The 16857-nt window shown below is 34.0% G+C and overlaps 1 protein-coding gene across 1 annotated transcript in view; it reads right to left on the bottom strand.

Annotated features, from left to right (window-relative positions):
- The window catches only part of LOC107674904 (BMP/retinoic acid-inducible neural-specific protein 1-like), a gene marked incomplete at its 3' end in the record, with an annotated part of 166845 nt that overhangs the window by 39306 nt on the left and 110682 nt on the right, over positions 1–16857 (bottom strand). Inside the window, exon 4 of the mRNA XM_016469048.1 lies at positions 11628–11797. Coding sequence (XP_016324534.1) covers positions 11628–11797 — 170 coding nt within the window. The remainder of the gene's footprint in view (positions 1–11627; positions 11798–16857) is intronic.

Raw genomic sequence — 16857 nt, 5'->3', positions numbered from 1 at the left:
TAAATTATGCATAATTACATGCAAGTAACCCTAAGCCAAACCCTAATCCTAACCCTAACCATAACCATACAGTAAGTACTTGTAGTTAACTAATATTACTCAGTACTTAAATGTATAATTTCACTGTAACAAGGACACCTTAAAATAATGTGTAACCAAAGTTTCTTAACACACTTAAGTACACTTTTATAAAGTGCACTTTGTAATGACAAAAATAAAGTTTTATATTAAAGTATACTTTTAAATCGGTGTTTTAATAATCTTTCTTCATGTAATTGCTTTAAAGAAGTACACTTATTTTGATGTGTTGACTAAAATATTAACGCGCATGTAAGGTACTTGCTTATAATTTTAACTGTAGTGTGTTATTTAATATTGTACTTAAAAATGTACTAAATTGCAACTTCATCATTATAAATGTACATTCACCAGTACACTTTAACCATATCTCAAAGTGAATACATTTATGAAATTACATATAAAGTTGTACTTAAGTCCTACTTAAGAGATTGCATTTAATACAAATGTAAACTACAATACATTTTTCATTTAAATGCAATTGACATGCAATTAAGTGTTCAAAAACATTATGTTCAGTTCACACTTATGTATTCTTTTAACATATATAATGTTTGTAATAAAAGTATGCTAAAGTGTACTTCTGAGAGCTACAATATAGATTTTCAGTGATTAATGACTTAAATTTGCGTCTGTTCTGCACATCCAATACACACAACTTAATCAATGTAATGCAAACAGAGCAGTGTGAACATTCAGATAAATATCTGTTTTTCTCCTCCACCAAAGAAAATGTCTAATAATTCTGACTAAATCATGGATTTTTCATGTTTTAGCAAACTATTCCCTTCAAATCCCTTTATGAAGCTCTGAAACACACATCACTTGGCATGAAAAGGGTCTAATCTTTGGAGTCTAAAAGCTTCAGGACTCTCTCTCTCACACACACACACACACACACATTTCAATATAAATTCAGAAAGCAGTTTTTATAGTATTTTTATAGTAAATTCTTAAAATCCTGGAAAAATGTACATTAAGATATAAACAAATCATTCTGTAATATCTTGCATAACTAGAAACTAGAAATTATACACAAAGTTTGGGTGATGTACACTGGGGTCGTTTTTTTTTTTCTGAGAAATTAATACTTATATTGGGTAAGGATGCATTAAATTGCTCTAAAGTGACAGTAAATATACTTATAGCGCTACAAAATGTATATTCAAATGATTTCTGAAGTATCATGTGAGACTGATGACTGGAGTAATAGATGGTAAAAATTCAGTTTTGCCATCACAGAAATAAATCACTGCCTTGGAATTGTAAGGTTCTATCTGCATTCTGAGCGGTTTTGAGATATTGAGCTTCAAAGTTTTTGCATTCTAAATGTATTCTAAATATACAACATCAAAATCCTCAAATTTTTAAATGGGGATTTTTGGAACAGGTCAAATGCAGATAGAACCTTATAATTCTAAAATTTACTAATAGCAGTTTACAGTTTACTTATAATTTGTTTGAAAACTTAAAATTATTCTTGTAACAATGTGTCGACATGTATGAGAAAGGTCAATTTAATGCTTTCTATGACATTTATTTCACATTTAAGGACATTTTTTTTTGTTTCTTGTTTAAGTTAAGCATAAAAGGCAATGCTAAATATTTTGTCCAGTGCAGATTTTAATTTTAGGTAGGAATATGGTGGATAATTAAACACATTATTGCAGTTAATCAGCTCCTGTAATACATCTGACCAGGACTTTATTCCACAGAAAGTGGGACAGGTAAAATAGCTTTCTCTCTACAGATCAGTATGGCCGAGATAACATGCCTACATTTATTGTTGTAGTTAAGACCCCATCAATTAAAGTGTTGACTATTTGACCTTTAAGGCTTAACATTTTAAAATTTTTCTTTATAAAAGTTAAGAGTCAACCACGCCTACCTAAAACGCCTCGTTTAAACACGCCCCACATGTCTACAACATGATGTGGGAAGATTTGCATAATGCAGCCCAAATGTAAGCCCAAAAGAAAGAAGGCGTGACTTTTATTCTCGCACTTTGCAAGGACAGTCTGGCGCTTCTAACTCACAGTCTGTAAGTATGTTTTCATATTTAAATAATTTGCCACTGCAGTGTAAGTTGTAAGTTGCGCTTGTTGTTTGTTGTTTCTCCGATCACAAATGCAGACATGGTTTTATGTTTATGCGGCACGATACGCAACACGTGAAAAAACAGTATAAGTCATTATAATCAATAATTATGTCCCCACTGGATGCAGCAAATGCCTCGTTTATAATGGGTTTTATTGTTTCTGTCTTTTCGCGCCGGGACACACGGCATCACAGTATGGTAAGGGGCGTAACATTTCGTCACACGCTTGAGGAATTTGGCCAATCACAACGCACTGGATAGCTGGCCAGTCAGCGCACACCTCGCTTTTCAGAACGATGGGCTTTGAAAAAATCGACGTGTTTCAGAAAGGCGGGGCATAGAGGAGCAGCAGTAATGTACATTATGTGGAAAATCATGTGTTTTTTTACCTTAAACCACATAATCACATTGCATTACACCAAATACACAAAATAATGTTCTTTTTAGCCACGTCATATGACCTCTTTAAGGCAGGGGTCTGCAACCCGTGGCTCTTTCATCCCTCCGCGGTGGCTCCCTGTAGCATGGGCATAGAATACGCGTGGGACGTGTTTCCCCTACTTTTAATAAAACGTAAACTGCATTTTTTTTGGGCAAGTGTGTTCATGTAGACGTTTTCAAGGGCCAGTGTGAATAAATCTAGATTTAAATTAAAAGAGACAAGATAGTCACGTCGTTTTGTATATGTTTTATTTTTATCCGATTCCGAAACAATGTGAACATTACTGAGCGCTCAATACTCTCATGCACTGTCTGTTTCATTCATACTGGAAGCCGGAGGGCACTCTCACACTGAAAGTCCAAAACTCATAGAAGTAGTAATAACTTTTGACGTTCCAGGAAATGCCTAATATGGACAAAGGCATCCAGTTATCGCTGTAGCCAAGCTGAATAACAAGCATAAACCATAACTGATGAAATGTGAAGACAACAAATGATTGCGACAATATATGGTTTATGTGTGTTTTTCAAGTCTTCTCCAGGTAATAAATAGAGTATATGAATAATACAGCGCTAACTGACATAGCATTTATTACAGTACAGAAGCTATAAAATATATTTTCTGCCTTATTCTGTGATAAAAATGGAAAAAGTGTTTGTAGTAAACCAATCATAATCATAAAATTGTCATTAGGAAAAAAATTATAGCAAAAATATCGATAACACTTTAGAATAGGGAACACATTCACTATTAACTAAGAGTTTTCCCTGAACAAACTCCTAATTTGCTGATTATTAATAATTAGTAAGGTAGTTGATAAGTTTAGGTAAGGGGTTAGATTAAGGAATCTAAAATATGGTCGTGCAGAATAAGGTATTAATATGTGCTTTATAAGTACTAATAAATAGGCAATATGCTAGTAATATGAATGCTAATAAGCAACTAATTAATAGAGAGAATTGGTCCTTAAAATAAAGTGTTACCAAAATATTATAGAATACAAATTATCGGTTATTGTCCAGCAGTGTATTTTATTTCTTAGCCAACTGAAAGTAAGACATAAGAAAAGTTTTTTTATTTTTTTTTATTAGACAATTAGACAAACATAATTAAATATTATTATTATTACATTTGACATTTCTGCCCCCCTCACTTCTGAAATGATTGGTACGCCCCTGCCCTGTAACATACCTGAATATAAAACTTTAGCTATATGCTGTGTTATCTTCATTTTAGGGATCATATAGATTTTGTTGCTCCTCATGAATTTTATTCGGTGGAAAAGGGACCAAAATGGCTCTTTTGATGTTAAAGGTTGCAGACCCCTGGTTTGTCAGATCACTGACTAAATATTATTACAAATATTTTACAATTATAATATTTTACATTTAATCTTTCCTGCTGTCACAGAGCAGTCAGGCGACATTTGATCCTGATTGGTCCTCTTGTGTGCCTTCGGAGTGCTGATTGGCTCACAGATAGAACCTTATAGAACCAAGTTAGAGTTCAAATTTGTAGATAAAACCTTTTTGTTTTCTAAATAAAAAGTCCTAAAAAAATCACATAATGTAAATAAGCTGTTGCAGAATAAGAATATGTGAATAACTCAATGACAAAAATGAAAGATAGAACCTTATAAATTCCAAGGTGACGATACACACACACACACACTCACACACACACGATCAGCGGATTAAGAAATAGATTGCCAGAGTATAAAATAAAATCAAACCCCTCGTTCTAATGAAGACAGAGATTTGTGGGATTACGCACAAACGCTTGAAAAACCGCATGACTTGATGCTCATTCAAGCTTACACAGATAAACACAAAACCACGCATGTAAACATTTGACTTAAAAGATTGTAAATCTGCGAGCTTTGATTCCACCTGCCGCACATGATCAACGTTTAGGAAAGGGCCGTCTGTCCGGATGCGTTTGTGTTGATGTAGTTTCTCCTTTTATCACATATTAATTTGAAGATTGTCAGGAAGACGCCAACAGCTCCGTGCTCCTATCAAAGCCAGGACTGTTTCGTCTTATGGGGAGATCAGAAGCTCTTATAGCTTTAAAGAACAAACTGTATCCAGAGAAATCTGTGATGAAGCAGGGCATCATGGGACGACAACTGCACCTATTTTTTATTACGTATGTCACCTGTCAGCCATATAATGAAGTTCTATTTTGAGCTTCTGATTGCAAAGGGACATGAACCTCAGCTACCCGAGAGCCCAATGATGTCTTCGTTGTATTTTTGTATGTTTTTATTTTTGATGAACAGACAGGGCAAACGGGAGACACATGTCCCATTTTGGTTAAAAATACTTGTCTATATGAAGTGCATATTCACTCTGAAAAATAAGCAGTCCATGACAGGCTCCAGATTTTTCTTTTCCATTTCCAGCATTAGTGCAATGTCCGAATGCGACATGACTGATGTTGTAAAGCAGGCAGATATCAATGTCAATTGTGAATAAAATCCAACGATATATATCATTGTGTCTGACATAAAATAAATTTGATGGCTCACAGTATGCCATGGCTTCCTTTACCTGAGATCTCACTGCTGTCATATCATACAGTATGACAAGGAACAATTTTAAGGACTTAAAAAAAAATAAAAATAGCACAAAGAGCATTGGGCTTTATTGGAGTCATTCTCAGGATTTGATGCTGTTCGTGTGCAGTGTTTTTACCCACGACTTACTACTTACTATATTTAGTGTGCAGCGCTTTTGAATAAAACATTAAGTTTTATTTATCATTATATTGCCAATATATTTAAATCATTTACACTTTTGTTAAAAAATTTGGGTTCGGTAATATATTTTCATGTTTTTGAAAGAATTATCGGTAACACTTTCTATGAAGCCCGTATTTATAATACATTATAAAGGTATTCGTAAGGCACTATAAAGAATGCATAATGCATTATAAAAAAACTTATAATATGTTATATCATCTCATGCATATTCATAAGAACAGTTTTAATATATTATAATATTTACTTATGTGTGGTTATAGCTTTTAAGAGTATGATGATTTATAACACAATGAACACGTGTTATAAATAATCATACTCTTAAACTTATAACCACAAATACATACGTATTATGATGTATTATAACTGTTGTTATGATTATTCATGAGTTGATATAACATATTATACGTTTTTTTTTATAATGCATTATGCATTCATTATAATGCCTTAAGAATACCCTTATAATGTATTATAAATACAGGCTTCATAGAAAGTGTTACCGAATTATCTTCTGCTCACCAAGGTTGCATTTATTTAATCAAAATTAGAGTAAAAACAGTAATATTGTGAAATATTATTATAATTTTAAATAACTGTTTTCTATGTGAATATATTGCAAAATTTAACTTATTGCTGTGATCAAAACTGAATTTTCTGCATCATAACTCCAGTCTTCAGTGTCACATGATCCTTCAGAAATCATTCTAATATAGAAGCATTTCTGATTATTATAAATGTTGAAAACAGTTGAGCTGCTTCATATTTTTTGTGGAAAATGTTATATTTTATATAACATTTGGATATATATTTTAGAAAGTAAAAAAAACAGCATTTTTTTTTTTAAATATAAATATTTTGTAACCTTATAAATGTCTTTAAATGTCATTTTAATGTAAATACATTTGGAGGAAAAAAAAAATTCTACCTAACCTATAGTTTTTTTTTTTTTTTATAAAATGCAAATTATGTGTTTGCGTCTTGTATCATTCCTGCACTTTCTGTTCAGTTCTATTATTCTGTGATGTTTTCCTTTAATGAACATAATTGAGGGAATGGAAGGAACAAACTTTGTGACCATTAACGTATGTTCTATAAAGTATCAATGTGTCTATAGTATGAATGCAATACAGATGTACTATATGTGTAGTTTTCAGTATAACATTAAGAAGAGCACTTTATTTTACAGTGTACACATGTACATACTTTGTACTTATTACAGTAATTATATGTACATATCATAGTAATTATAATTAAATTGAATTGACTGGGCTTTAACTATAGGTACTAACCCTCAACCTAACCCTATCCAATGTAGTTACCTTATATTACCCAGTACTTTTTACACTGTACACTTCAGGTACACATAAGTGCATGCACTGTAAAATAAAATGCAACCACATTAACAAAATAAAATATTAGCATCTTTGGCATTGTTTTTACTGCTCTGTTACAGCAGTGTGTCAGTTGTACTGCACACATATGAGTGATACAGCTCTTCTGTACAATCACACAGCTGATGCTCTTTGCTCAGGTCAAATGGCACCTGTTCTGGGAACACGCCGTTGGATAGTCACTAAAATTGGATCCTGGCAAACCAATAGCTTTTTTAATAGATGTCCTCTGAAACGCTTGCTGCATCATCATAAATTTGCATATGGAGTTTAAGACTAAATCAGCTGAAAGCATTTGAGAGAGGAAGACATGACCTTGAGGGGCAACTATCACACACCTCCATCTCACAGCATCAGTCTGGGCTTTGTCAATCCAAAACACCAAATCCAAACATACATACATACATACATACATTTATGTATGTATGCATGTATTTATCAGACAAGATCTTAATTGTATTCTTAAATAATTTCCAGCAGGGAAAAACATGGAACATTTGTCAGGATGAGTTTGCTTCTCTGCAGGATATGAAGCTGATTGCAAAAACATGACTGAATCTGATTCATTCCATGTCCTGTTTTATGTGTATATGAATGTGGTACAAGTTCAGTGACATTAAATAATAATCACATAAAACATACAAAAGTGCACATGCATGAAATAAAAAAATCGGTAAATACAAGAAGCTGAAATTCGCTTGTAATTATTATTCTGCTTATGATCTCTGCAACTCATTGCGTCTAATGAGCTCTATATGTTGTTTGCTGTATGATTTATTTGTGTTTGTTGCTTTTCATTGCGTGCATGGTTTTTATGAGTTTGCTTTCCATCAGTAAACAAACAAACAAACAAATAAACAAATAAATAAATGAATAAATAAATAAATAAATCTCCAGATCAAGACAACGGAATTCAGGCAGTATTGCTTTCCAGCTCTAATATGCAATGTTTATATAAAAGGAAAATTTGACTGACGTTAAGATCAGCTTTAAGGATCACTAATGATTATATGATTTGTTATGACTAGAATTTTACAAACAAAACGCTCTCAAAACATCAATAATGACACATGGAGACTGAAGCCTAAAGCAATAGTTTATCCAAACACTCTGTCATCATTTATTTACCCTCGTTTCAAACACATACAACTTTCTTTCCTGTGAAGCCCACAAGCAGATGTTTAGGAGAATGTTCACGCTTATGGCAGGCCAATTTGGCTTAAAATGGTCCCAACTCTACTTGCTATAATTACATTGTTACTAGTAAGAATGTAATTTTAGAGTATTTCCATTAATTCTAGAGAATTAGAGATTTTAATTCAACTCTTACTAGTAACAATTCCAATTAAGAACTGAATTATAAAGCTCTCTAATTGTAATTACAAGTAAGAATTGGAATAGAAAGCTCTGAATTTTTTTTTTTTTTTTTTACAAGTAAGGATTGAATTAGAAACTCTCTAATTGTAATTATTACAAGTACAATTTGAATATAACATCTCACCTACTGTAATTATTACAAGTAAGAATTGAATTAAAAAGCTCACTTATCTCTAATTGTGATTACAAGTAAGAATTGGAATAGAAAGCTCTGAATTTTTTTTTTTTTTTTTTACAAGTAAGGATTGAATTAGAAACTCTCTAATTGTAATTATTACAAGTACAATTTGAATATAACATCTCACCTACTGTAATTATTACAAGTAAGAATTGAATTAAAAAGCTCACTTATTGTAATTATTACCAGTAAGAATTGTACACTGTAAAAAATGACCATGAATTTAATGGTAAAATATTGTAAAAATCAAATTTAAGTTAAAACCGTAAAACCTAAAACGTTGCTACCGTGTTTTTTACAGTAAAATTCCGGCAACCACAGCTGCCGTTTTTTTACCGTAAATTTTACTTATTTTTTATGGATTTATTTTTTTTACAGTGTATTAGAAAGCTTTCTAAATGTAATCACTACAAGAATTGAATTAGAAATATCTATTTTTGCAATTATTACAAGTAAGAATTGAATCAGTAAGCTCTCCAATTACAATATTACAACTAAAAATTGAATTAGAAAACTGCCTCCTTCTAATGATTACAAGAATTGAATTAAAAAGCTCACTTATTGTAATTATCACTAGAAATAATTGTATTAGAAAGCTCTCTGAATGTAATTATTACAAGTATTATTGCTTTCAAAGAAGATTCATCCACTGAGGTGATTTGACTTCACAGAGAGAGTTACAATATCAGGGTAATTTTAAACACACAGTGGCAGAGCATCTTCTCTGTTATTTAAGTGCTGTAGATCTCTTCAACAGTGCTCAGACTACAGGAGACACTGATAAATATAGCAGAGAGGCCATTTTCTACCCCTCTCACTGTTCATTTGTCTGCTGCAAGCCGCTAAATACATACTGAAGTGTCTAGGGCACGTCCCCTCCCGGCAGGACGTGGTAAGAGAGAGGCTAGCTGACAGACGTCATGCATTTCATGCCTCCAGAGAGTGAAGCCTGACGCCATGCTGTCATAATTTGTGTGTCTGAAAAGCCAGAGAGAGCTCGAGTTTATTTAGCAGTATTTTGGGCACAAAGTGTCCTCAGAAGTCAACGAAACCTGCCTTTGAGGATGTCTTCAAAGATTAAAATGATTACTAAAGTAATCATGTTTTTAGATCATTTGTTTTTTCTACTTAGGTATGTTAGGTCATTGTCATAACAATCAATCAATCAATCAATCAATCAATCTTCTCATTACTGTAATATGAAAATATAGTGCATAATATATATTTTTAATGTAATTTTTAAAATGTAAAATACAATTTTAAGTATATAAGTTCAACAAATATGTAGATTTTTAGGATGAGATATGTTTGTTAAAGTACATCTTAATTACATCTTTATAACTGTTATTTTAGTATCATTGACAAACTATTATATATATTTTTTAATATTTTAAATTCGTTTTTATTTTTATATTTTACATTATAATTGAAGTTTGAATAAGTGTATTAATAGTAATAACTAATAATTGAATTTCTTTATTTGTCCATAGTTGTTGTTTTTTTCATTCATTTTCATTGCAATTTTAGTTTTAATTATTTTTAGTACATAGAGTTGAAATCAAAAAAAATCTCTAGATTTGATTTCAATTAAAGTTTATTTCATTTCAATTCATATTATTTATGTAAATATTATTTAAGTATTTGATTTATTTAAAATACTGCTGAATTTACTGACACACATATATGCTAAATTAAATGACATTAATTTAGAAATCTTTAAAGAGGCAATGCATGTGTTTGTTGCCTGCACTAATTAGCATGTAGTGTAGTACAGACACTCAGTTTCACACACTTACACATACTGTGTGCCAGGAACGCACTGAGCGTCAGTCTGCAGGATTCACAGGGAAGGCGTGCTGTCATATCAACACTTCCATTCTGTCTGTATGTGCGTGAGCTTCCAGAGCTGCACTGCCATCCAAACTCAAACGATATTGTTAGCACAGGTCTGTGTGTGTGTGTGTGTGTGCGTCAGTCTCTGCCTCTTCCTGAATGCAGGAATCGTTTCCTGACTGCAACGTGACTCGTAAAAACACACACAGACACAGATACATGTTTATCTAAATGCGGACATATCATAGACTTCTATTGTTTTATATACAGCTACATATATATACACATTCATAATAATACAAAAAAAAACATGTTGATGTATAATATGAATTGTTTTCTATAAATAGATGCATTGTTCTTTGTGTTGTCCCTTGATTTCTCATTATGCACATTCTTTTTTTTTTTAAACTACACATAATTTCCCTTTAGCATCCCTTGTGAAAAAGAAGCACACTTTAGCATTCTTTTAAAAAGCAGTATTTATTTTTTTTTTGGAAATAATTCACTTTAAAATAATATACTTAAGTGCAAACTGAATGTAATGTCTTTGAACTCTTGATTGCATGTTCATTGCAATTAAATGAAAATGTACTATAGTTTTACATTTATATTTAATGCAATTATCTAAACTTCAGAGTGTTTTGAGTCACTTAAACACATCCCTATATGTAATTCCATAATGATGTTATCTTTGAAATATGATTATAGTGTACTTAATGTATTATATGGTAAGCTAAAATATACTTTATCATTTCTATTAAAACTTGTATGTAAACATTTCTAATTACACATTTGTAATGCTGAAGTTGCAGTTTAGTGTATTTAAAATATATTAACTTTAAATGTAATAATGAATAGTGCAATACAGTTAAAATGCTTTACTATGTTAGTCAACACATCAAAATAAGTGTACTACCTTTAAAGCATGACAAAATATTAAACTTAATGTCTTAAAATTGTGCATTATTCCAAAGTGCACTTTTGAAAAGTATACTTCTAAAATGTAAAATAAATAAATAATAAAAAAACACTACAAGTGCACATTCAATACAATTAAGCAAATATATTTTTCACAAGGGATACCACTTTAATACAGACACGCAAATGCACACAAAGCACACTGATAAAACATCTGTGAGCATAAATGCACATGGAGATGAGCACTAGTTTGTCAGGTCAGTCGTTCTTAAGTCCGTGTCTGTATTTAAGGGCAGCCCAAGTGCTGTGTCTGCTGCTTGCTGTCGTCCTGACTCAGCAGCTATTGTCAATTCCGTTTAATTTTGTCATGCTTGACTTCCTGCTTCCTCGAGCCCTGTCTGCCAGAAGCTCTTCAGAGGCCTGTCAACTCCAACAAAGAAAAAAAGCTCCACGGACAGATGGACGGTGGGCGGATAATGGAGGAGGAAGAGGATGTTTCTTTCTTTCTCTCTTTCTTACTTCATTCCTCTCTGTCGTTCTTTTTTGCTTACCTTGATGGCGTTGCTGGAGATCTGTATCTCGTGGAGTTTGCGCATAGTGCCGTCGCGGTCGATAAAGTATGAGGAGGCGAGCTGGTGCAGTGCCTCGACTCCTTGGGTGGCGTTGACCATCTTCCGGTCCAGCTTGTTCTTGGCCATGTACATGGTGAGAGCTTCCTCACCTAATGGCACAGAGCAATATGGTCAGTTAATGCAAGACTTCACTTCCAGTCTTTCAGATGCCAAGAGTTAAAATATCACACCCTCAAACGTCCATACGCTTTAAAAAGAGCGATTCCGTCATCATTTGCTCACTCTCATGACATCCTGTGGCTCACTTTCTTCTCATTCAGTTGGAATATGACATCAATACACATTGGTTATTGAGTGAATCGTCATTGACGGCAAACCTGACAGATTTTCTGCAAATAACAGCTTAAGGCGAGACCCTGCTTTTTTCATGCACTGGTCAATTTAGAGATTTTAGGCTATTTTGCTTTTGCTTCCATAACTTGACTTCTTTCAGACTAGTGGAAAGAAAACATCCAAATCATTTAAAGTGTTTATTACACTTTACCTATTTGCGTATATTTAAATTATCGTACATTTCTTTAAACTGTTATATATATATATATATATATATCGTTTGCCTGATTTTATACAATATTTTGTTTTCTAAAAACATGATACATTTATTTTGTTATTTTTTTATTATTATTAATTTACTTTTTCTGTTTGTTGTCAGCATTTTCTGATTTATGGAGTGATAGAAATCCAAAATCCCCTCTAATATGTCAATAAAATCAAAAAATAATTTGATCCTGGCTGTATCCAATGATCAGATTTATGTTTTGAAAATGTGCGCATATTTAATAAGACAATACCTCATTTGCATATTCAAACATAACATTTCAGACAACTTGTAATACTAACACAAACCAATTGTTTTAACGTACTGATTAACTGAGGAAAGATGGTCCAATATCCAATAGTTTAAAATGTAACCCTCTTTGACTGTAGTGTCTCCCCTTAAATTTATGTCTACTCCTTGGGAAAAAAAAGTATTTGCATAAGTCATATTAACAATTTTCACTCAGAAATTGCTAGTAAATGTCCCTGTTTTTCTTTTGAAGTAGAAAAAACTGAAATAGTATTTTCTTGTAAAACATACTCCGACAATATTAGTTTTATTCAAATTAAATAATTTTTAATGTGTATTGTCATGATGCATTTTGGACATTCTGCAATATATTTTCCTGTCATCATTCGGGTCTGGAATGACTTGAGGATAACTAAATGATTTCCACTATTGCTTTACAGGAAAACGATACTGAGATGCCACAGCAACAGCACATTTCAAGACTTGTTGTCATGCTTTATAAAGCCATCCCATCGAGGTTGCCAACATTCATACGGGCATCATTCTGAGTGCTGTGGTTCATGCAGCCAACGTGTCATTTTATCAACATGTTTCTTCAGCGTGGACTTCCTAGTGTGTAAGAACTGCCAAACACACTGACATGATGGAGACTCAGTGTGCATCACTGACTCACTTCACACACTGTCACAGAGAAAATTGTGCTTATAGTGTCAAACTGACATGACCTGAGTCTCTCTCTCTCTTGCTCTCTCTTGCAGTCGAACCACTCGATGGCAATATTTCTTCTTCACTGGAGTCGAGTGGGAAAAGCAGCTATGATTGATTTTTGCAAAGCGCCACTGACCTTTTCCTAAACAACTCATTCACTGGGACACCAGAGGAATATCTGCTCAGACAGTAGTCCTAAAATTCAGCCTGCAAAAACACAGGTAGCAAAAACACACACTCTCTCTCGCTCTCTTCCTCTCTGTGCATCAGCTCCTTCTCTCACTCTATCTTTATAATTAAGCACTCCAAAGCTCTACTGTAGCTCTGCTCCATACACTAGTCTGCACCCTTCATAGCTGCAGTATTTCCCACACATAGACTTTACTTGGACGGGCCACCCAGGTATATTAACGGCCACCCAAGTATATTTTGCTTTTATTATTTTTATCCTCTTATACTTTTTTTATCCGCCCAAAATAAATGAAACCATCCACGTTCGATTAACTAGTGGTAAAATCACCCATCGCCCTACACGTTTCGTATCTGCTCGAAAACTGTTTCCTCCCGCTGACATTCCCTCGTGCTCTACAGAGACGCCGTGGATATTTCACAGACAAAGACAGGGCTCGACTGTGTGGGCGCTTCAGATGCTACTAAAATAGATGTGTGCAAACTGTGAAATGTATTTAGGAGCATGTGTGTGAATAAAGCAAAATCCCTCCAGGTGAGTTTTCTTAAATTTCATATCATAAAAAGTCTTCAGTGCATGAAAATGTAAAACAAACATCTTAATGATCTTTATAAGAGGTCTTACATTTTGGGGATGGATAAACATAAATCGTGATACAGCCTATTGATTATTAAACTTCAAAAGGCTATTATTTCATTAAAAAAAACATGGCGGCACTTCAGACTGCTTCAAAGTGATTCTCAATCAATGAATAGCGCACCTTTATGCCAAGCAATTGATTATGAACTCGAGTTGATGAATTATGACATTGTCTACTTTATGACCTTTTTATAATATGTTTTAGACCAGTGGTGTCAAATCCAAACTCAGTAAGGGCCATGCTGAGGGTTGTGAATAAAATCAGGGGCCGGACATATATTTAGATGATATTTAGATTATTGATAAAATATACGTGTATTAGTAACTGTAAAACCACATTTATCAAAATGACAGGGTTTTAATTTAAATTTTTAGTTGTAACACATTTGGAACACATTTCAGTCACAGAATCATTATCAAAACAAGAAAAACAGTAATTTAAAAACAACAACTTCAATTTCAGATGGTAGGCTATCTGATATAGTGTTATTTGGCTTATTTTGGTAGCTCTGACTTTGAAACGACATCTTTCACTTGAAAGGACACATGCACCGATATGCCAAATAAGCAAAAAAATATTAAAATCTCTTATCAGACACTCTATGTTAGAAACTATTTTGTCTATTCTATGTTTTGCTGTAGCTGAGGTATTTATAAAGGGAGTATATAAACAAATATGATTAAGAATAGAATGTGTTTCTTTAAAAAAAATTACTGTGTGTTTTAGTTATTTGACTTTTAGCAGCCGCAGTTCCATGCTTCCATAATGATCATGTGTCATTTCGAAACGCCTTCGAAATACAGACCTGCGCCGAATGGATTTTTCGGTCCCGCTCCCGCAGGATTTTGTCCCGCACCCACCCGCTGCCACAGAAATTTATGTCATCTTGTCCCGCTCCCGCACCCGCAAAAACCTGCATAAAAGTACCCTAACTAGATTTTTTTCTGTACATCCATGAAACATGAAATAGTAAGTTCCGTCTCGCCAAGCCACAACATCACAACGCTCACGATAAAATGTTCGTTATTAAAGTATAAACATTTACAACCACTGTTATTTTTAACAGAAATGCAAGCATAGGCTGCTGCTGTAACGCTGGGAGGCATAACAACGCAGTAGTGGATCCAAGTGCAGGCTTTTATTAGAATCGTGGTCAAAACAGGCTGGGTCAAACAGTAGCAAACAGGTATAATCCAGGGTGAGACAAAAGAGTAATCCACAAAACAGGCGAAGGTCAGGGCAGGCAGCAAACAATAAGCAATCAGAAACCGCCCAGGGTCAAAAACAAGGCAAGGCAGCAAGGGAACAAGGAAAACACAGGAAACACAGGAAATACAGGAACTAGGGAACGCTACAGGCTAGACAATACTGAGCCCTGAATGAATGAAAAAACAAGCTTTAAATAGGGTGAGACTGATGAGGTTACAAGACACAGGTAAAGGATCCGGCAAAGGATTAGGGTGAATGTAGAAAGAGAGAGTGGCAAGAGTCAGGGGTGGAGTGCACTCTAGTGGAGTTCATGGGAACTCCAGCTGGAGATCGTGACAGCTGCGTGCATGGTTTGGCATGGCAGAATGTGAGCAAAGAGCGCTCCCTTTATAATCTCTAAAAAGCTGACATCTCAGTTCATCGCGATCTCACAAAACTCTGTTATAACACAATGAATATGCACAATGAATAATGTCTACACTTCGTGTGTTATAATTTGACGATTCATGATCACGCAAATTTCAGCACTGCACAGGAACTCTGGCGTTTTGAGCACTGACTGGATTTTAACTTAAACACTTCTGATTGGCCATTGCGTTCCAGAAATCAACAGATATGTCTGTGATTGGCTACATTGCTCAACGCTGCAATCACGTTATAAATAGAAACTCTGCCTATGCTTGCGTCTTGTTAATCATTTTTATTTCATATTAGTTGTTCTTGTTGGTTTTGTGCAATAGTTGAATAACAATTTATTTGTTTTTAGATCATTTAGGTTTAAATATTTCTCATTTGTGGGAGTCCGGCGAATCATTTTATTCTCCCACATCCCGCACACACATAAGTGTCAACCCGCCTGCACCCGCCTGCACCCGCACTCCCCCATCAAGTCTTGTCCAGTGCCGCACTCTGTTGCGTCGGGTCCCACGGGTCTCGCAATAGTCCCACGGGAGTTCAGTTTTCTACTTGAAAGATTACTCTTTGAAAACCGTGATTGACTCTTGACATAAAATTAGCGAGTTGAGTAAAGCACGACAGCACCACCTGCCTCTCAATGTTGTAATTGTCACAGATGAATATTTGAACACGTACTGGCCACATTAAATTGATTACCTGAATTTGTTGGCGGACCTGATTAAAAGTCATGGCAGGCCGTGTTTGGCCTGCGGGCCTTGTAATTGGCACGTGTTTTAGACGGTTGTAAGAATGCATATTTTATCTCTCATCTGAAGGATCAGCCCGCAATAGTATAGACATTTCAAAATAAGAGTCCCGGTGTATTTCAGGCTTGTTTAAAATTAAAAGTCACAAAGTTACGTTTTTTTTTTTTTAACACAATAAATTGCATTTAATTTAATATCCATTTAATTCATAGGAAACTATTGTTGTTTCTGTATGGAATGTTTCCCCACAGGAAGAAAAGTCAAGTAACATTATTTTATATATATATATATATATGTCACAATGCACAAACACACGAGGAACGAGGAGACGCTGGAGAATACTTTACCAAGACTTTATTTTCAGGAACCAAGGGAGATGAACTCAGGAAGACGTTTAACAGCGGACAGAGAACTAGGGACTGGGAACACTTTAAATACACACAGGAGGAGGG

The sequence above is a fragment of the Sinocyclocheilus anshuiensis genome, unplaced genomic scaffold (assembly GCF_001515605.1).
Source record: "Sinocyclocheilus anshuiensis isolate Anshui unplaced genomic scaffold, SAMN03320099.WGS_v1.1 scaffold1045, whole genome shotgun sequence".
NCBI lineage: Eukaryota > Metazoa > Chordata > Actinopteri > Cypriniformes > Cyprinidae > Sinocyclocheilus > Sinocyclocheilus anshuiensis.
This window is presented reverse-complemented; position numbering and strand designations above follow the sequence as displayed.